This window comes from Diabrotica undecimpunctata, chromosome 2 (assembly GCF_040954645.1).
Source record: "Diabrotica undecimpunctata isolate CICGRU chromosome 2, icDiaUnde3, whole genome shotgun sequence".
In the NCBI taxonomy this organism is placed as follows: Eukaryota; Metazoa; Arthropoda; class Insecta; order Coleoptera; family Chrysomelidae; genus Diabrotica; species Diabrotica undecimpunctata.
The window spans coordinates 62,197,381-62,220,385 of NC_092804.1; the positions used below are offsets into that span (position 1 = coordinate 62,197,381).

The 23,005-nt window shown below is 30.1% G+C and overlaps 1 protein-coding gene across 2 annotated transcripts in view; it reads right to left on the minus strand.

The window, feature by feature from the left end:
* Positions 1–23,005, minus strand: part of IRSp53 (Insulin receptor substrate 53 kDa) — a 633,215-nt gene that overhangs the window by 50,734 nt on the left and 559,476 nt on the right. For both annotated transcript variants that reach the window (XM_072523036.1, XM_072523035.1), the window contains exons 5-6: positions 17,729–17,800; positions 687–824 (exon numbers count right to left, since the gene is read on the minus strand). In XM_072523036.1, coding sequence (XP_072379137.1) covers positions 687–824; positions 17,729–17,800 — 210 coding nt within the window. The remainder of the gene's footprint in view (positions 1–686; positions 825–17,728; positions 17,801–23,005) is intronic.

The following is a 23,005-nucleotide window of genomic DNA, read 5'->3' on the forward strand; positions in this document are numbered from 1 at the left end:
TTTACGAGATACAGCGCAAAAACCCTTTGTACCTCTTTTTCTAAGATGGCTAGTATTCAAGAATCAGGCCAATTTTGGAGCGCTGTAAAATCCAGAGAAATTAATAAATTTTTATAATTTTAATAAAGTTTAAAACAAACTTAGTGAAAATTATTCTACGAAAAATTCTCTATGATATTGCTCTGCTGTAATTTTATTGTAAAATTACCGGAAAAAAGTAAAATTACTTTAAATTTTACGATTAAAATTAATAAAAATAAAGTTATAGACAATTTAATTTTCTACAAATAATGTCTAATAATTGTTTGTAGGGTTGCTAGTTTACTAGATACAGCGCGAAAACCCGTTTCCCTTATTTTTCTATGATAGCGGCTGGAAACAAGGGTGGCGACCCCACAAACTTAAACTTAAGCTTACACTTATTCTTCCAATATATCAAAAAAATAAAATTGCGTCCTCTAAGAAATGCACACTAAGAAATAAAAAATGTAACATTTTAATGTTACTATTTATTTATTATCTAAATAGTCAAAAAACTTATTTTTTTGGGACGCTATGTATATGTAAACAAAGGGTCCAACTGCACATCACAACACGCATGTAGTATTCGAGCAACCCAGCCGATTTTATCAAAACAAAAACGAATCTGGAAATGGGGGGAAACGATAAAAGTAAAAGAATATCACCTTAAGTTCCTTATCCATTGCGAGGCCTGTTTTACTGGACCCTCTGGATTTCTTTCTTTGTTTTTTCATCAATGCCACAGCTTTGCTGTACGTCTCGGATCGCTGTTTGTGTTGTTGAAGGAATCTCTTTTGTTCGCACTGAAAAAGTACACAAAGTCAATCTTATCTGATATTTACAAAGTCGTTTTAAAATACACGCTTGTTAACGACGCTATACAAAGATTATGTCTGATATTTTTATGGTAGCACCATTAAATCTGCTATAAACTTTATTTATTTTGCTGTAAGAGATCGTTACATTAACTTTAAGTATGGCGCAATAAGTAGGATTTTAAGATTGTATTTTTGTTGGCTTTTATACCAACTTTTAACATAACAAACATAAAAATAGTTTTAAAAAAATAACAAGCTATACTATATATTTATGAATAATGAATGCACTTGAAAAAAAGATGTAAATCAATGTAGTATCAGTATATATTTTTTAGTTTTACACAAATATACACACGTTTGATAATAGATAGAAATTTAGTAGAGGCAATAAAATAAAGAAGAATACTCCAGTAAATGACCATTTTGAAATGTAATTTTTCTTGCCACTACGAATTTGCTTGAAAATTTGGATTTAGGTTCCTCTTACCCTCTACCTCACTTTTGGACGTGAGCCCAGGGTTACTGTTACTTGGAAGGCGAAAGCCACCCTTTCTCGGGGATGAAAAAAACATACGTTCAGAATAAGTCCGGAAATCGATACATGGACTAATTCTAAGTAACTTTTATTTTTTAGAGATTTTTCACTGTCAATACTCTTTGAGTTAATGGCAAGAAATAATGTTTATTTTTTAAAATAAAACCCACGTTTTCAGCCAGTTTTTTTACAAATAATTTAAAAACTAATTATTTATTAAAAAATTTTTTAAAAAATTTAACTTTAAAACCCACGTTTTCAGCCAGTTTTTTTACAAATAACTTAAAAACTAATTATTTATTAAAAAAATTTTTAAAAAATTTAACTTTAAAAAAAATGGAGCTTTTATGAAGTCGGTAAACCCAGTAGAAGCAGAGTGAAAAAGTTTCAATGTGAAATAACCAAAAAATTAACACTTTTCGAGGAAAACTCATCAAAACTTTTTGAAAGCTTTATTTTTGTTTTTTTTTCAACATCAAAACTAAGTGAGCTATGCTCAAAATACAGTTGTTTTTTTTTGGTAAAAATTACCTCTAATTAATGTGAAAATCACCTCCTAATTAGCACCCCAAATAAAATTAATCATTACCGCTTTACAATTTACCGCTTACGTATTGTTTATATGATATGTAATTTTATGAAGTTTTATGTAGGTTCAAGTCTTTATTTAAAAAAAAATGGTTTTATAGTAGGTAAAGCAAAAAAATTTTGAAATTTTGAAAAAATGTACTTTTTCAAACTAGCTTAAAAACCATTAGGGACCTAAAACATCTTAAAGAGTAAAAAAATATAGGTTGCTTTTCTGAACATTTCCCTGTCCTTTTTGTTTTTCTGTAAGACAAAAATTACTTAATATGTTGCTGTTCAAAATTTGCATACACTCGTGATTAGTGACTAGTTAAAGTCCTTTCAACTACAACTCTGTTAAAAATAAGGGTTTTAAAAAACATACTTTAAATGATCTTATTGCCCTTAAAAAACCTACAAAATGGTTTTTAAGTTCATACACATTGTGTACATTCCTTTCAATAATAAATCATTTAAAATAAAACTTCCTTAACATTGCTCTATTTACACTGCAGAAGCGGTAGCTATTAGGAAAGCTCTAGATTGGCTAGAGCACGAAAATTTGCAAGATGCTGTGATCATCTCGGACTCTAAGTCAGTTCTTAGTGGACTTAATAATACTGAGTTAAACCATAAGACATGTGAGCTAATATGTGATATTAAACAAAAAATGGGAAATAAACATGTAACATTTATTTGGGCAAAAACTCACACCGGGATAAAACGTAATGAAATAGTAGACGAGCCCGCTAAGGATTCTACTCAGTCTGGTATACAAAAACATATATACACAATATCAGATCTAATCAACTTTTATAATAAAAAAATAAATTTTAACTGGCAAGACAGATGGAAAGTATTGGCGAACACATCAAATAATCATTAGTACAAGATTCATCCTACGTTACCATCCCTAATAGAATTACCACACATATTCCATTATAATAATCTAAACGATCAACAGCAACTATCACAGGATTAAAAACTAGTCACGGTGCTGTTCCTGCTCACCTGGTAGAGTAAACATTATAGAATAAGGAAAGCCCTCATGCTATAATATTTCCCAGTGTGATGTTAATCACATCCTGTTTGGGTGTATTTAAAAATAAAGCACTCTCATCTACATTTTATGAAAACCTGGTTAAAAGTAATGTACAACTTCCAGTAAACATAACCCACCTACTGTCACTAAATCAGAAATCAATATACATATACAATTATAATATAATATACAATTTAATTCATAAACATAACATAAACCATTTAAAAATCTCTGGCAAATGGACTAGTTTCCATGCCAAATACACTATCATCATCATCATCATCAAGTACTCCATAGCTTAAAAGCTAACCGAGTTATGAGTAAAAAATCAATCACATATTTTAGGAGATATTAGAACGCGTATACTAGAGCATTGTAAGATGAACATAATGTGCTATTAAGCACAGACATTCTTTCACTCATCTTTACAAACTAATAAAGGTTGTTTTTTAAGTTAAAATAAAATAAATTCAATTAAAAAACAACATTTTGATTCAAAAAATTATTGTATTTATAGTCTCAATAAAAACAAAAATAATACTACAACTTTCGATTTTTATTGCAAGGGGTTGTTTTTATAAGGATAGAAATTATGTGGTAAGAAATAACAACACTAAACAAATCTAAATTTAACGTCACTGTATAATTAGATAATTCCAAATTTCGAATTATCGAACTTAAATTTTATGATTTTTTTTCTAATATAGAGCGATTTAATCCCTAAAATATAAAAAGCAACCTAAGGACAAGTCTAGTTTTGAAGTGGAGGGTAAGTATAACCTTGTATCCACTCCGTATAGAATGGATACAAGGTACTCAATGATATTGTTTTAATTAAAACCAATCTAGGGGGTGAGGTATAGGGGTTAAATTGTGATAAAATCTTAATGTACGTTGTTTAATGTTAAGTAACATTTATTTAATTCATTAAAAGATGATTTGAATTAATTATTCGATTTAATTTACAATTATAAGATTTTGTTTAATAGGGGTACTTTTTACCCCAAAAAAATAAAAAGCAACCTCGTCACAAGTAACAAGGTGAAGTAAACAGTAAGTAGAACATAAATCCTAATTTTCATGCAATTCAGTGTTGATACGTAAAATTACAATGTATCGCCGTATTTCACGTTAATTTACTGGACTAATTAGTAAATAAGTGCATTTAGGGGGTGATTCTACATGAAAAAATATTGATAGTTTGTTATATAAATACATGTCTGTAAATGCTTTTTTTTTCAAAATACGGGGTGTTGAAATTTTTCTTACATACTGACGATTTATTTATTGCTCTGAAACCGACTAACACATGCAAATGAAATTTGGTGGATTTAAATAGGTAGTTATTACGCATTTTTTGACATACTACTAAGAATTTTATACCTATCATTGGCGCGCATCTGGATAATGGTCGCAATTAAATAGAAAAAGAAATGATACGCTACTGCGATATTTTAAATAAAACATTTTTAAATTCTTTGTTTAATTTGCGACAAAAAAATTTTTCTTGCATTCTTAACATATCAGACACCGTTATTAATTAAAAAAAGAAACATCATTAACGCGTATTTATTTAATACATTTTCAAGAACTATCTAATACAATAACATTAAAACAGAACAATAACAGAAAATACCACTAATAAAATTTTAAATAAATGTAAAGCAACAAAAAAAGTTCAAATGACATCTCTCAAACGTAAAATAAGATGCAAAGCATAGCCATATTCGCGCACATATTCCTAAAGTATTTCTTACTTTATCACAGCCGGTTATATTTCCATTCTTTAGGCATCCAAATTTTAGAGGTAAGTGGAATAAACTAAGAAAATCCCAAATGTAAAAATCTAGAGGATTCAAATCCGGCGATTGAGCAACTCATTGTTCCGTACCTGCCCTACCTATCCAAGTATCCAACGATTTGGATACATTGTATTTAAGTTATTACGTATACTGATGATAAAATGTGCTGGTGCATCATCATGCATGAACCATAAGTGTTGTATAAGCTGTAGAGGAATTTCTTCAAAAATAATAAGTAGCTCTTCCTGTAGGAAACAGAGGGATTCTCTTGGGATAATGCCCCAAGCCATACATTTAATGAAAACTGATACTTAAAATGAGCGTCGAAGATTCCATTTGAATTTTTCTCAGCCCATAAGTGAAAATAATAGAAGTTTCGTATACAATATCGTCTAAAGATAACCTCATCAGTGAACACAGCGCCATTTAAAAATTTGATGAATACCTAATCCATTGGTAAAAAAATAGGCACCGAAAAAAGTCTTTAGGACTTACACACGATGGATATGAAGCGGATACAGTTGATGAATTATAAACAGAATATTACATTTGATATGTCGGCTTTTTTTCGAGTACTTGCCTCAGATGACTCCGCAATAAACACGAAAACTGCCTCTTCTAGTTGCTCAGTTTGTACTTCTCAAGGGCACTCGCAGTCACTCGTTTGATTTTTAAATGAATACCATTTTGGCACAAACGCTAGTGAAGACTATTGTGTAATGGAGTAGCCTACGTCCTGGATAAAGCTCGAGAATAATAATCATCATACTTGTTGATTGTTTTCATTACTTTTACCATAGATAAAATGCTTTTCTGACAATTCTGCATTTTTGCAATTGGCTCGATAATTGGTTCGATAAAAGAAACATAATTAATAACAATAATGCTATAGCGAACTGAAAGCTAATAATAAAGAAACGCTAATTCGATATTTCGTATTGAACATTAGATAAATGTTGAGAGTAGCTTGTAACGTTATAAACGTTACATGTTGGTTATTTTACTTTAAATAATTATTTTATTTCAATTTCACTTCAGTCGAGAAAATATATTTGTCAGTTGGCAACTCCGTTCTGTCATGTTAATTTTGGTTTACTGCAAAAGTAGAGAAAATGTTCTTATACATATCTTTCATCTATAAAAAGATATATTTCTTTCCGAAATTCATTTATATGGTTAAATCTTTTTTTGGGTTTTTTTTGGTATATATAAATTATTCTTGTTCCCGTTGTTGGGTATATATATATATATATATATATATATATATATATATATATATATATATATATATTTACATTTAAACATATGTCATGTATTTTTGTGATACGCCCCTTGTAGTGGTATATAAATTGGTCTGTTTTTTTATTTTTTACAAAATAATCTTTTTTTGGGTAGTTTTCTTTAGTTACTTTGTTATTTTTGTAAATTTCTAAAAACCCAAGAGAAGATATTTTGTCATGGTTTATCATGATATATGTACTTTTCCCTTAGTACAGTCTTTTACTTTTTTCTAATAGGTACTACTATATACTCTAAAGTACATTTATATATTTATTACATTTATTTCTTACTCGTTCTTTATAACTACCAAAATCCAATTTTTCATGAGACTATATTTTCTGTTGGTATATAATACTTAGATCTAGATGGTACAGATCATGTCAACTTTTTCCCTTTTTATGCTCTTTTCTTTTATTGTGTTCTTTTATTCTTCTTCGTTTTTAAATATTTAGTACATTAAGTTAGATTACTGATTTTGGTACAATTGGCCTTAATAATTGGCTTTTAAAAAGAGTTGTGTTTAATTATTATACACTGGATCCCATCTTTCAGAGATAAATGAAAGAAGGAAATGAAAAATACGTGTTAAGTTGTATTTTTTGGCATAACAACATTACACCATATAAAAAACAGCAGGGGAGACTGTTTGTCACAAATTAAACGATATATTTAAAAAAAAAATTCAATTTAAAATATCTCAGTGGCGTATCAATTTTTCTTTAAATAAATTAAGACTATTACTTGTGTATTATGTTCTTTTATTCTTCTTCGTTTTCAAATATTCAGTACATTAAGTTAGATTACTGATTTTGGTACAATTGGCCTTAATAATTGGCTTCCAAAAAGAGTTGTGTTTTATTATTATACACTGGATCCCATCTTTCAGAGATAAATGAAAGAAAGAAATGAAAAATACGTGTTAAGTTGTATTTTTTGGCATAACAACATTACACCATATAAAAAACAGCAGGGGGGACTGTTTGTCACAAATTAAACGATATATTTAAAAACAAAATTCAATTTAAAATATCTCAGTGTCGTATCAATTTTTCTTTAAATAAATTAAGACTATTACTTGTGTGCTCGTCAGTGATGAATATCAAATTCTAAATTGTATGACAAAAAATGCGCAATAAACCTCTTAAAGTCCACCACATTATATTTGCATATTTCCAAAGATTTCAGAGTAATAAATAAATCGTTAGATTGTATGACAAATCTCAAAACACCGCCTGGCAAACTTTTTGCGACCACTCAACAACACAATACGTGCATATACAACCACACATCCCTAATTCCAGATGGTTTAAGAATTTCAATACCGCTCGTAAATATACAACAACTTTAATAAGATTGAGATTTGGCCACGCTTGTTATCCTGTTCATCTTGCTCAAATCAAAATATATAATTCAGACTTATGCGAAACTTGTCAAGAACGAGGAGATCTTAACCACATCTTTTTTAAGTGTTCCAAATATCTTCAGCATTCAGGAACTCTTTTAAACAACTTGCAAACTCTGCAAATATTTCCTCCAGATCAAATAAATAACCTGTTGGCTACTAATAATAAAAAAGTTTATGATTGTTTGATTAAATTTATACATAGTGCAAATGTGTGTCTGTAGTCAATCTCAGCTAAGCTCGTTAACCTTTGTTCTGACCCAATTGTTTATTTACCTTTCTTTCCGTGACCTATTGCTAGTAATGTCTTAAACAAATGTCCTGATGGGTCCCTGGACGAGAAGTGAGTATCCCTGTTGTTCCTTAAATTTGTTTTTTCTTGATATAATTTTCTCTTTTTGTTTGATTCAGCTATAGGGATTTTATGAGGTTTTTTGACTCGAATAGATACACTTTTTGCACTAGCAATTAATAGTATAGATTATACACTTATGTATGTATACACTGTATATAATGTACACTTAGGTATGCACTTATGTGTATATGCATACACTTTTTTTTTCTTTTCTTTAGTATTAATTATATCGGAATATTGATATTAGTAATTTTTCTTTTATTATATCTCACTATGTAATTGGCTAAATAGCTAAGTGCTAAAGCCACAAAAAAAAATCTCAAAACCTCGTATTTCGAATTCATTACTATTTAAATGGGAATAAGCCACAATTAAAGGATAAAATACGTTTATTGACGTTTCAATTTCCACTCCGGAAATCGTTCTCACTAATGTTTATATTTTGAGAACGATTCCCGAAGTGGAAATTGAAACGTCAATAAACGTAATTTAACCTTTAATTGTGGCTTATTCCCATTTAAATAGTAATTAATTTAAAATGCCACCAGAAAATAGCTTCAGAACAATACTCGTATTTCGAAAAACGAAGCATTTGCGGACATACATTTATATAACAAACTATCATTATTTTTTCATTCAGAATCAAGTCCATAAAGTTTGTCGCGCCTATTTACTCACACCCTGTATAGAGAACATTTTAAAAAATATTGAAGAAGTTAAAAGAAAACATTAGATGACGGAAGACGGAAAATTACAGAATAGTATAAATGGTTACAAATTTGAATTGAAGCAAAACTAATTCAAGAGGAATTGAGAACAAAAAAATAAAGATGCCTTTAGAATAAAAAAGTTTTTTGGTAGTTAATTAATTATCAACAAGTGTAGTTGTTTTTTTTTATTTTACGTAACCGCATTAACCGCTAAGGTTATTAGCGACATACGTATATGTAAGTGAATTTGAAGTGTACTTGGACGTTAACGTATTTGCTATTTTGCCTTTATACTTCCAATGTACAGAATTGAAACTAAACACATAAAGTAAGTGAAATATGGAAGACAAATATTTTTATTGTTTCCAGTGTATTGGATTTTGATTTTTCGATATGTCGAACGTTCTGGGAGATTAATGTTTTGAAATAAATGAAATAAAAATAAGAATATCACAAAGTTTTAAATTTTTTGTTAAATTCTATATGTAAAATAAATTCAATATTATGAGAACGAACTACTGTTTATTATCATTTTTTATATTGTTGAAGCTATTTTATGGTTGTATTTTACATTTTAATTTACATTTTCTAATAATAACCCACCATTATAATTTAAATAATTTTATTTTTGACATTTTGACTTCAATCACAATAGCCACTTTCCAAATACAAATTAAATTTGTATTTTGAGAAAGAAAGGAGAAGTCGAAACATCAAAGATAACATATATGGTGCGGCATTAATATTCGAATAAATTCAATTATTCATTTGTTGTAAAATATACGAAAAGATTTCGCCGATCGTTACTTTGGTTTTGGGTCGTAGATATTACTTAAGAAGTTTTCATCTTTTTCATATGGAGCACATATGGAACTCTATGCTTCTACCCTTGTATGCTTCTGGTAAAGATTCATACACCATCAGAAATCTATCACCAAGGGTATTTGTATGCATATTTCTTAAAATACATTTCTTCAATAAATACAGGTACGTAATGATGATTCGATAACTCAATTTTCGCAATTTCAGTGGATATTCTTCTTCTTCTTCATGTGCCTTGTCCGTTCCGAACGTTGGCAATCAACATGGCTATTCTGACTTTGTTTACGGCAGATCTGAATGGTTCAGCAGATGACAATCCGAACCATTGCCGCAAGTTTTGGAGCCACGAGTGTCTTTTCCTCCCTGGACCCCTTCTACTGTCTATTTTCCCTTAAATGATCAGTTGTAGTACTCTATATTTATTATGTCTCATAACGTGACCCAAGTATTCCAACTTTCTTTTCTTTATACTTATTCCTACCTCTCTCTCTCTTTACCTATCCGCCGTAGTACCTCTTCGTTGGTCACGTGCTCAGTCCAGGATATACGTAATATACGTCGGTAAGCCCACATTTCGAAGGCCTCTACTTTTTTCATCAATGTTGCGGTCATTGTCCACGCCTCCATTCCGTATAATAAAACCGGGAATACATAACATTTCAGAAGTCGAATTTTGAGAGGTAGGGTGAGGCTTTTAGAGGTGAAAATTTGCTTCATGCTAGTGAACGATGCTTTTGCCTTTTCTACTCTTATACGTATTTCCTTCGCTTGATCCCAATTTGAGTTAACTGTTGTTCCCAAGTAGATGTACGAATCCACGTGTTCAATTCTTTTATTGTCTAATATCAGTTGCTGTGGTGGTTGTTGGGTTTTGCTTACTAACATCCATTTGGTTTTTGTGATATTTAGTCTTAGTCCGTATTGTGCACTTGTTTTTTGTATCTTACTCATTACGCAACTCAGTTCCTCCATGGTACTTGCTAGAATCACAGTGTCATCAGCATACCTTATGTTATTAATTATTTCTCCATTTATCTTCATGCCTTCTGTGCTTTCCTTCAGCGCTGTATTAAATACTTCTTCTGAGTATATATTAAAGACAATAGGAGACAAGATACAGCCCTGTCGTACCCCTTTCTTGATCTCAATTTTATTGGTCAATGTAGATCCTACTTTCACTTTAGCTGTTTGGCCCCAATAGAGACTCGCTATTGTTCGAATGTCTCTGTAGTCGACTCCGATCTTATGGAGAACTTCAATTATCTTTTCGTGCTTTACGTTATCGAATGCTTTTGCGTAGTCTATAAAGCATATGTACACGTCTTTGTTCATATCTCTGCAGCGCTGGATGAGTACCTGTAGACTAAAAAGTGCTTCTCTTGTCCCAAGAGAATTCCGAAACCCAAACTGCGAATCTCCAGTGTTATAAATATTGTTAAAGAGCTTGTTAAAGAGCTAAATTGACTGTTTGTTTCGCACAGCATTTTCAATACTTCCCCGTATACGTTATCGTTGCCTGGTCTTCTGTTATTTTTAAGACCCTTTATAGCATTCTTCACTTCTGATTTTAGAAAAGAATATCATCATTGCTCAGTGTATACCCACTAGGACGGTCATCATTAAACAGTTGTTCCACATAAGTTTCCCAGATTCTAACTATTTTGTCGGGGTCTAGTTGTAGATTTCCATTATCATCGCATAGCCCTTTCGATAAAATATTGTAGTTTTTCTTTGTTGTGAGTTCCTTTATCTTCTTATGCATATTGTGATAGTCGTATACTTTTCGCACTGTTCGATTTCTTCGCATCTCTCCGAGAACCATTTCTCTTTAGTTTTTCTTATCTCAGCTCTAATTCGTCTATGGGTTTCGCGGTATTTGGCAGTATCTTTAGTTTTATATATCCGTCTCTCTTCCATCATGTCAAGGATTTCGGCAGTCATTCAGTCTTTCTTTTTTCTCTTATCAGGTAGTAAAAACTTAGTGCTCAGTGGATATCGCTTTTCAAATTACCTAGTAGGTCTACTTTTAAACTAAATATCAATATGATTTTAAATCTATCTTCTTGTGGCATGCTACTGCTGAAGATTTTAAAAATAGAAATAAACTACAATGATTTGTAAAAATTGCATTGGAAAATCAATATGATATATGAAAAGTGATATAACAATGGAAAAGGTTGGAAACCTTTCACACTGTAAGTCTTGAAGGTCTCAGTCAGATAAGAGAAGAAAAGAAACAAAGCTAGATGTTACTATTCCATATATTAGCGGCAACGTTTCGTTTTGTGATTACAAAATAGCATCAGTATAAATCTGCAAGAGTAATACCGTTTTAGAAGGATTAGTCAAGCTCTTAAGTTAAAATAGATGGCCAAGAAATGACCTCTCATGTTGACAGAAAGTATATGTATATATATATACATATATGTATACATATATATTATATATACATATATATTGTTTTAAATATATATTATTTATGGAGTACGGAGTCAAAGATGTTTAATGTTTATCTCAATTTCATATAAAAGTAACGTTTTGATATTAAAAATAAAGCAAATTTAATCCTACAACCACGTTCTACTTCATTCTTGTGTCACAAATAAGTTATGTTTATAAAATCCCTTGAGCTGTCTAAAATAAACGCCACATTCGTAAAACAAAGTGCTAGTCCAAAACCGCACTGCAGAATACGAGCATAACAGAGATGTATACCAGCGTTTCTAAACAAATTGCAGTTTTAATGCATTCTTTAGTGCCAACACAAACTATTTTACGTACACGTCAGCTGGAAGGTATATCTAATAAAATATGAGTACACTAAAACTAGATACATATAATACATTTTCCTCACAGATGGTTTAAGGTAACTGGTTAGTTTAAAATTTCTAATTTAAATTTTTATTTATGCATATTGTTACAATAAATTCTAAATATCAAGAAAATAAAACAAAATTAGATGTTATAAGGAGTATTAGTATTATACAATTATTACTACAATAATACAATTATTGTAGTAATTAATACAATTAATATAATGTGTAAAATATTAATTGTATTAATTAATACAATATTAATACAATGTGCTTGTTGTATATATTTCAACAACAGTTATATTTTAGGGAATATCGATCTACATATTAATGTATATGTAAAGGTAAAAGAACTAGCCGGCATCCGACAAATAAACTACAGTAGTATCCTTCTAGATGAAAAAGGTAAAATTATTCTTGGCAAAAACAAGAAAATATAAAAATAGAAACAATAAATACAGGAATGCCTCTAATAAAGATTAGGGGCAAGTAGGAAACATATAACTATGCAACAGTAGAGAAACTGGGCCCAGTATAACAAAAAAAGTCATACATGCAGCAGAATTAGCACAACATAATAAAGCTACGACACTATACAATAATACAGGCGTTATTCCAAAAGAATGGCTTAATACGACATTCGTAACTTTACCGCCAAAAGCTAATGCTAGAGAATGCTATGATTACCGAACCATTAGCTTAATGAGCCATACTCTAAAAATTTTCTTGAACATTATACATTAAAGGATTTTCAGAAAACTGGAGCAAGATTACAGGTAACACTCAGTTTGGCTTCAGAAACGGAATCGGTACAAGAGAGGCCTTGTTTCTCTTTAACGTAATGGCGCAAAGATTTATAGATATTAACCAACCTCTTTATATCTGCTTCCCTGATAACAAAAAGGCATATGACAAAGTCCTAAATAATCACCTTCTACAGCCACTTGAAGATAAAAATCTAAATATGAAAGATATTAGAATATCAAACCTTTACTTTAAGTAAGTTGCATTTGTAAAGATTGGCAACGAACTATTAGAAGAAATCGAAATACAACAGGGATAAGGCAGGTATGCATACTTTCTCCACTGCTCTTGAACCTATATTTAGAAGGGGTAGTTTAGAACGCACTACAGAAAACATTGAGTTTAAACTGAACGACGGAGAACCTATAAATACTATCAGATACGCTGATAATACGTTAGTTATCACAGAGTTGGTTGAAGAATTGCAAGTTCTGATGAATAAGATTGTAGATACTAGCGAAGAGGCCGGACTTATTTTAAATACCAAAAAGACGAAATTCATGACCATTGCAAAGACACAACAACAAGAAATGTTATCGATTAGGGACGAACGGGTTCAAAAGGTAGACAGATATACATACTTGGGACAATAGTAACCAAAACGAAGGATTATACACAGGAGATCAAACCACGTATAGGAAAAGCTCGATCACCTCTCAATAATATATGAAAAGTATTTTGCAGCCATGATATGAGTCTGAAACTCAAAGTACGAATACTGAGGTGTTATTTATTTTCTGTGTTATATGGAATGGAGGCTTACACGCTAAAAAAGGATGTAAGTAACAGAATAGAAACATCTGAGATGTTGGCTTATAAAGAAATTTAAGTAAGAAGTTATGTCGAAAAGGTTAAGAACAACGACGTTTTAAAAAGAATAAACAAGGAAAATGAGATATTAAATACAATTAAAATAAGAAAATTGCAGTATCTGGATCATGCCGTGTGAGCTGAGAGATATGGGTTGCTTTAAATCATTATACAGGGAAAGATACTGGACAGAAGAAGTATAGGCCTACGACATATATCATCTCTAACTAATTTGTATAATAGTACAATTGTAACTCTGTTAAGGTGTTTAGAGCAAAAGTATCAAATGTGAGGATAGCCGTAATGATAGCCAACATTTTAAAAGAAGACGACACTTGAAGAAGAAAATACGGAATAAAAAAATTAAAAATATTATATAATACCTAAATGAAACCGTCACATCCTCAAAAATAACGTCATCAATTACCTAACGTTAGTGCAATCAACAATATTACTCCAGAAGATTTGTTACCACAATAAAATCACAAATCAATAGCGGACGAGCACTGAAAGTATTGTTTAAGAAGGAATGTAAGGTACCTAATATCCTATAATTGTAGGGGCATAGACTTATTGAACATAAATTGCCTTACTTCCCTTGAAGACGTTCAGGATAGACAGGTCCTGTATGGATTCCATCATTGTTTGCAGACAGGTTACTGAAAAATCCATTGAATTGAGAAATGATATATTTGTTTTTTAACATAATCTAATCATCCAAATAGTTGTATTTTTTCTGGATATTGTTATCAAAACAGAAAAATAATCAATATGTTACATCAATGCAAATCAAGACGGCCGTAGCTAAGCGACTAAGATACTGGTTTATTAAGCCGGAATGAACGACTTCAATTCCCAGCACCGACAACAAAATGTTTAATTTTAAAAAATTATACGAGACGTCGCCATGTTTCGGAGGACACTTATAGCCGTCTGTCCCAATGAGATAGTGTGCAACGAAAAACGGTCAAAAATGGACAATACTAACAGAAAAATAAAGACTGGATGAACTAGACAAACTAGATGAAAATAAAGACTGGAAAGTTTATGAATAAAAAAATAATTAGGGGTGCACGCATTACGTCCCGTTAGGCCCTTTGTTCTACATTTTGTCCCACGAGACGCGGGACGGGATACGGGATGGGACGTTCTCCTTGTCCCGTGGGACGGGCGCCTTGTCTCGTGTGACAAGCGACTTATTCCGCGAGACGTCCTGCATGTCCCACAAAAACTGCACTTTTATTATTATCGAAATTATTTCATAATTAGTTATACAAGTATATGCATTATATTTGCAACGTAAAATATCTTCTTTTTGATTTATTGCGATACGCGCAATGGTACCTATGTAAAAAAATGTTTTTCATAATCACCAATATGAAGGTATCATAATCACCAGATTATGATACCTTTCAATCTAAGCGTGAACCTTATAAATAAAAAGAACTTTCTTTCCCATACTTTTTTCTGTGTAAGTAATTCAAAATTAATACCATTCAGATACTAAGAACCACAATGAAATTTGCTAACACCAATAGAAAGTTTCTTTAAAAACTGCAAAAAAGTTAGAGACTTACAAAGAGAAGAGAAGTATGTCACAATTTCCAAAATATTAAAAATTAATACTGACCAAAACAATGACAAGAAACATCGACAAAAAAATATTAGAAATAAATGTGACCAAAAGAATGACGAGGAATTGAATCTAATACTACAATTAAACAAATTGGGGTATATTGGAACAATCGCCCCATTCCCTAGCCGCCCACAAAAAATTGGAAGCTTTCGATTTATCGGAATAGGAATCGTTGAAATCAAAAACAGAGACGAAACTCAGATAATTATGTAAAAAATATGACAAAAAAAGCCTCGACCTGGAAGCAACAAGGAAGTTGGATCTTCTTTTGGGTCCTCTAGTGGCAAAGACAATCTCAAAATTTTGTCACTGTTCAAGAAAACGGTGCTCCTTGATAACGATCTGCATCGATATCTAGCAGAAGAATGAGAAGACAAAAACGTGGACGTATTATCTTGGTGGAAAGACCACCAGTATAAATTTCCTACCACGGCTAGTTTGGCCAGAGATATCCTATAAATTTTAGCTACGTTCGTCTCAGCAGAAAGGCTCTTCTTAAGAGCCAGCTTGACCACGATGAAAAAAAGAAGCCGGCTCAGCGAGACTCTTGTGGATGCGATCCTTTGCGCCCAAGGACAAAATTCATGGACAAAAGTACATTATTTTTTAATTTAATTAAAGAATACTTCTAGATATAAATAAATGAAGTAAAGAAATTAAATTAGCACGCCTTCGATGGATACGACATGTAATTAGGAGAGATGACGATACAATGATCAGAAAAATTTTCGATTAAAGAGGACCAGTGGGAAGACGAGCCAGAGGAAGGCCAAAACCTAGGTATCAAGATAACATAGAGGATGATCTAAAATCCATGGGAGTTAAAGCATGGGAAAAAGTTGCCAGACACAGGGGCGAATGGAAGATTGTTCTGAAGAAGGCTTTGGCTTATAACGAGCTGTAATGCCACTGATGATGACGATTATATATAAATGAAGATTTGTAAAATAACTAAACACTTTTTTATTTAAGTGTGTACTTTTTTGTTAATTAATATATGTTTTTTGGTAACATTACACTTTTATTTTAATCGAACCGTGTACTTGGTGTATGGCGAGTAGTTTTACGTCATGACACCCGACAATCAGTCTAATATGTTAAAAATATTTTTAAAATATCACGATAGAATATTAAGGAAGTTAGAAAATGACATCAGTAATACCCCGTTTGGATTTAAAAATGACTTAGAAACTGGAGAGGTAATGTTCGTCTCAATGAGCTAACACAAACATGTAAGATGTAAATCAGGATGTACACTGTATAGTATATATCGTTTAGACTCAGACTAAGAATTGAAATATTGACTCATAATAAATAATTTTTATTATGGACAGGACGCCGTAATAGACAAATTGGATACAAAATACGTGTAGATAAATTGAAGAAGAAAAAATTTAAATCAGGGTTGTTAGGCAGGGATGTGTTTTATCACCATCCTTGTTTAATGCATATTCCGAAAATACATTCAAGAAAGCACTTTTAGACAAAACGGCTGATATTAAAATCAATGGCGTACCTATATGTAATATACAATATGTTGATGACACAGTACTGATAACAGAAAACATTATTGATCTTCAAAGAATTTTGGATAAGGTTTTTCCATTAAGTGAGAGGTTTGTTTTTCATTAAATATAATGAAAATTATGTTGATGGTAATAACAAAGAAATACATTCCAAAAATTGATTATCTCCGTGTAAAGAACGAAGTTGTAAAACTACTACAAAACTATAGCTATTTGGGGACAAAAATAAGTAAAACAGGTGACTATTCAAGAGTTATAAGAATAAGAATCCAAAAAGTGCATTCAAAAACATGAAACAAATACAAAGAAGCAGAGATTTAAGCCTGAAATTATTAGTGGTGAATATTTTCAAAGGCGGAAATACCAAAGAATTTTATGAATATTTTAGATAGATAGAGTGAACAATGAAGAAATTAAAGGAAGATAACGAAATATTGTATATCGTCAAAGAAAGAAAACTTCAATATTTGGAATATAAAACCGTTGGTGAAAAATATATCATCTTACAAATGATAATACAATGCAAGATTAAAAAATGTCCATATTGTCATAAACTGGTATTGATCTTTTATCTAAATTTAACCTGTACTAATATCTTAAAATGTTAACTGCAACCTTAAATTTGAACAAGAATTTTTTATGTTGGTTTGTATTGTATTTTCTTGATTTCCCACATTTTCTAACAAATAAAAAAACAGACTTATATAAATTAGAAACCGAATACATAATATACACAATGCAAAACAGTTTGGCATCTTTTCAACTATAAGAAAAATTAACTTACTTGAACCACTTTTGTATCCTTTTCCAAGTTAGTTTCCAACGGCACCAATAAATCTACATAGAACGCTTTCAGCTGAAAAATAAAATTGGAAATTTAAAAATTTTATAAAATGGAAAATGTGTATTTTAAATTTTATGCATCGTCAGTTGTATCATGTTGTTTGTAAAAACAGAAATCAACGACAAAATTGTTTTGTCTTTGTACGTATTTAAAATATTGTGCCAATAAAATCAATAAAATATACTCGTACGCTAAATCGCTGTATTTTAAAATTAAATGAGGAAATTCTAAATGTACGTAGATAGTAAAATATTATCTTTATATGAGATTAACCAACAATTCTTCAAAAGCAACGTTTTCAAAAAAGATTATTTTAAAACAGTGAGCTGATATTATAACGACACTGACAGTTCTGAGGGTGATGATAACCTCAGGATGATATCAAATTCTGTGTGTGTCTATGTATAAGGTGTTTATGTATTATATCTTTATGTATTATGTTTACGTAGTGTGTATTATAAATGTATCTATCTATATAAAAGGCTATGATGACAAGTCACACCGTTTATCCAGTAAACTAACGATGCCATCTAGGAAAGAAATCTGAACTACCATCATTTGACATTTCAATCATATTTTGTTCTTGAAACGATACGTTTAATTAATAATACTGTATTAATTACATATTAATATTATCAATAAAAAATTTTAATATTATTTTAAAGGTAGAATTTAATAAAAAATATTTTAAGGCTTTATGTAAGTTTAGATTTAAAATCCTAACGCCATCTGAACAAAGAAATCTGAACTACTGACATTTCAACCTATGAGTCAATCATATTGAAGTTATACTTCTATACGCGCGCTCCACGTTGGAAATTTGTACGGGAGTGAATCGGTGAAATCATTACATATGTAAGATAATGAGTAAGAGAGAGACAGAAGATATATTTTCTCTCTCCTCCTCTCTCGAGAATAAAAATGTGCATTTTGTATATATATATTTAATATTATATATATATTATATATATAATATTACATATAATATAATATTTATTAATATTATTATTTATGTGATATGTTTTGTATTATTTATTAAATGTTCATAATTATTTTAGACTTTTATATTTCTTAATAATAATCTCAATAAATCACTGTATGATTGAGAACTGTCAATTTTGAAATGCGTTTGTATCATGTCTAATTGGAAAATATTTTACGTGTTTAGTTGATACGCTGGTGTATGTGAGTTCGAATCCCAATATGAATTTCCTTTTTTATTTTTGAAATATTTAAAAACTCCACGTTAATTTTATTAAATATATGTAATCTACAAAAAAATGCTAAATTTTAAAATAAAATGAAAATTTACAACATAATCCGAGTTGTTAGTTTTTGAAGTTATACTTCTAGACGCTCGTTCAACTTTTGCACGGGAGTGAATCGGAAATTTGCACGGGAGTAACAAGCCTCCTATATTTAGAATCGGAAACATTTATTTGTTATTATTTCCACTGATTGATTACTTTATTTTTAATTATTAGCATACTTATTTATATAAAATTGTATATTAAATTAATATTAAGTACATTGTTTCTCTTGTAAACAACTGACCTAAATTTGTTTTAATGGAATCTTAGGTTAGAGTTTTAAAATATTCGAACTATAATCGTAATACACATCGCCTAATTAGCCGTGATCGTCTAGTGGACTAGTTGTTCGGATCCCACGTTTTGGCCTTGGTAACCCAGGTTCGAATTCTGGTCACGACAATGTGCTAACATGTCACGGTAAGGCAATTTTTTGTTTTTTGTTTGTTAAAAATATTCAAAAATATTAATTACTGTGTTTAAAACAATAAAATGTATTTTGAACAAATTTTTACAAACAGGTGTATATAAAAAATACTCTAACCCGCTCCAAAAAAAATTTGTTTTGAAAAGATTATTGTTGGAAACGAAAAATTCGATAATAGGGTAGGATTAAAAATGAATTTTTTAATGAAAACTTTTGTTTATCTATATAAAAATAACGATTTTACAAATTTTTAATGGAGTTTAGAATAAAAATTTTACAACAGCGATTCATTGCTCAGTTTTTGAAGTTATATGCATATATTAACATATGCGTAAGTAAGTTATGTATATTGTCATTTTTAAATACTTATGACTATTGCATTTTAATTTGTATTGTATTATTATATTGAATTATGTTGCAGTGTATTGTATTGTATTTTTATATCAATATCAAAATAAATAATGAATTTTACTGCAGAGTTTGTGTAAAAAGATTTTTTTGCATTTAACTCCTTTCATACATATATGAGAATAAAAATATACATTTTCATCAAAATATTATTATATTTTGATGAAATCCTCCTATTACAAGTCAAATGTTGTTTATATACAGCAAACGGTGCACCATATACCTATATACCTAATTCTGTTTCTCTTTCTGCTTTCTCTTACCTATAGCATCATATATGTAATGATTGTGCAGACTGACTCCCATATAAATTTGTAACGGCGAACGCGTGTATAGAAGTATAACTTCTACCGGAAGTCCCACTGGACTGCCACACCCGTTTTTTTGTTTTTGAAACGATATGTTTAATTATTAATATAAAAAATAATAATAACATATTAAGATAATTAATAAATAGATAAACTGAACAGATAAACTGACAGATAAAATAAATTAAAAATGTCTGACATATAAAATATTTATTTGCCAAATACATAAAGTACTGGAAAAAAAGTTACATATAAAATAAATTTTGTTTATTGTAGTTCGTTTTTATGTTGTAGATTATCGCGAAATTAAATATGAAACCTAAATATTGTTGTTAACTGAAGGTTAGAGACATGGATAATAAAAGATTTAATAAAATCGAAGAGTATGATCAGTATGATGTTTAATGTTTATAAATGCATATTTTAATTTTTGTAATGATAGAGACTTTTTTATAAGGTTAAGTTTAAGTAAATCGACAATGATCTATATTCTGAGAAAATATTGTAAATTGTTGTTAATAAATGATTATAAAAGTGGGTGTATACATATTTTCATTTACTTAGTTTAGGAATTCAATATTTTCATAAACTTCATAAAATTCAATAATAGTAGTATCGGATTCCAAAATGAAAAATATGCACATATTACCATATTTTGTCAGATTTTTTTAATAATTATAAAATACATTCAACTATATATAAAAAAGACTCAGAGTAAGTATACAAAATATCCAGAGTGTAGTAGAAAATTTTTAAAACTTTCAATAAATCTTCTATATAATATATGGAATATTGATTTTAAATTCTGACAATTTCGTGATACTTCTCGGAAATGTTTTTCTAGGAACCTACTACTACCTACTTCTCGGTGATCGGTAAAAATATAATACAAAACTCGAGCTTTTCCAACAAATATATTGCCTAACTAGAATTACGCTGGTTTTATAAGTAGGTCGATTTCATAAGACAGCTTTACGCGAAAAGTTCAGCGACTCTTAAAAAGTGACTTATCTGTTATGAAACTACAACAGATTAAAATATTATTCTGTTGTCGTCCAAGCCTTAAATAGAAAGAAGACAAAAACAATTAAGTGAAAGGATTGTAAATGCAATTGATTGGATCCACCATTGCATAGTGACGGGCAAAATCCTTATGTGTTTCTGACTTTTTATTAATCGCTTAATATTTCTATTCTAATAATCAGCTAATCTTGGTATGTCCTTGTTGCGACTTCCTTTTTTAGTACTGGCAACCAGAGTTTGCTACATTCTGCTGATGGGTTTGCTACACTTTTTTCTTTATTAGGTAAGATGAGAGCTCTCTTCAGAGCAGCAGTAGATAGAGTAAAGATAGTGATGATGATATTCAACCTCCGATCGGGAGACAACACTAAAAGAAGAAGAGAGCTCTTATCTTATCTATCATGACTATCGATACATCTTTCCCCTATACTCTGTGCTGTTGTTGATAAATGTTTCATGCTAGTTTATTCTGATACTTAGTGGTATTGTGGTTTCTCCCATATAAACATGACCAACAACATACAGTATGGTGTAGATATATAGATGCTGTCTTCGATATTTGGCCTTATGGACCAGAAGAATTGAATGTGTTAATTACAAACAATCATACTGGATATGCAACAAACAAAGTTTTGTTGACTTACGTTACTGGGTCGACTTTATTGTAAGATAGTTCATTCGATTACATGAAATTAACTTTAACATGAAAATACCCATCAGAAAAAATCATAGCATGTGATTCTTCTTAATGATGACAGCATAATGGTTCTGTTAGTTATTCCATAGTAAATCATGAGGAAAACACTAAGAAAATAGCCTTATGATACTATTCCGACATGGTAAGTACTTGGTCTTACATTTAGTTTACTTTCAATAAACACCTAACTCTGATTTTGTATGTATGTATTTGACTCTGATGATGTATGTATGTTATTTAAAAAACAGAAATGATATATCTTCGATATGTTATTGGCTTACTAATAGTGGTATTTTCTCTTTATTGATTTCCTCTTTTAATACGGGTAACCAGATCCTTCTACATTCTGCCGACGAATTTTCAACGCAATTGGTGTCATTTACCATAAATAGAGCCGCTTCTTTGATTTTTCTCTGTTTAAGATCTGTTTGTTTTAGGAATGTATTTAAATCTTTCCATTGAACTCTATGTTCACTTTCCCATGCGTGTTTACATATTTCGGATCTATCAAGTTCTCTATTTTTAATATAAAATTGATGTTTACCCATTCTAATATTTAATAGTCTTGATGTTTCACCTGAATAAAAATGATCGCATTCACAGTGTATTTTATAAATACAAGACTTTGCTCTTTCTTGTTTATTGTTAGGTTTAGTTTTAGATAAAATAGATTTCAATGTATTTGTTGTTTTGAATGTTAATGAAATGCTAAATTTATTTCCTAAAGTTCCTATCGATTCATTTCTAAGCTGTTTAAAAATTCCCTATTTAAAAACGACAAATGAGAATCATTTTTTATAAAACAGATGATAACACATGTTTCTCCTGCAAGAACTAATTTTCGTTAAAACAAGTAATTTTGGCTCTATCATAGAGAATTTAATGATTCCCTTTTTAATATAGATGTGATTTGATTTGCAATTTAAATATCTGTTATGGTGTGTTGGTTTTCTATACACCTGAGTCTTATATCCAGTATCCTTTTTTGATATTAAAACATCCAGGAAAGTTAGTGTGTTGTTATATTCCTTTTCCATGTATGAT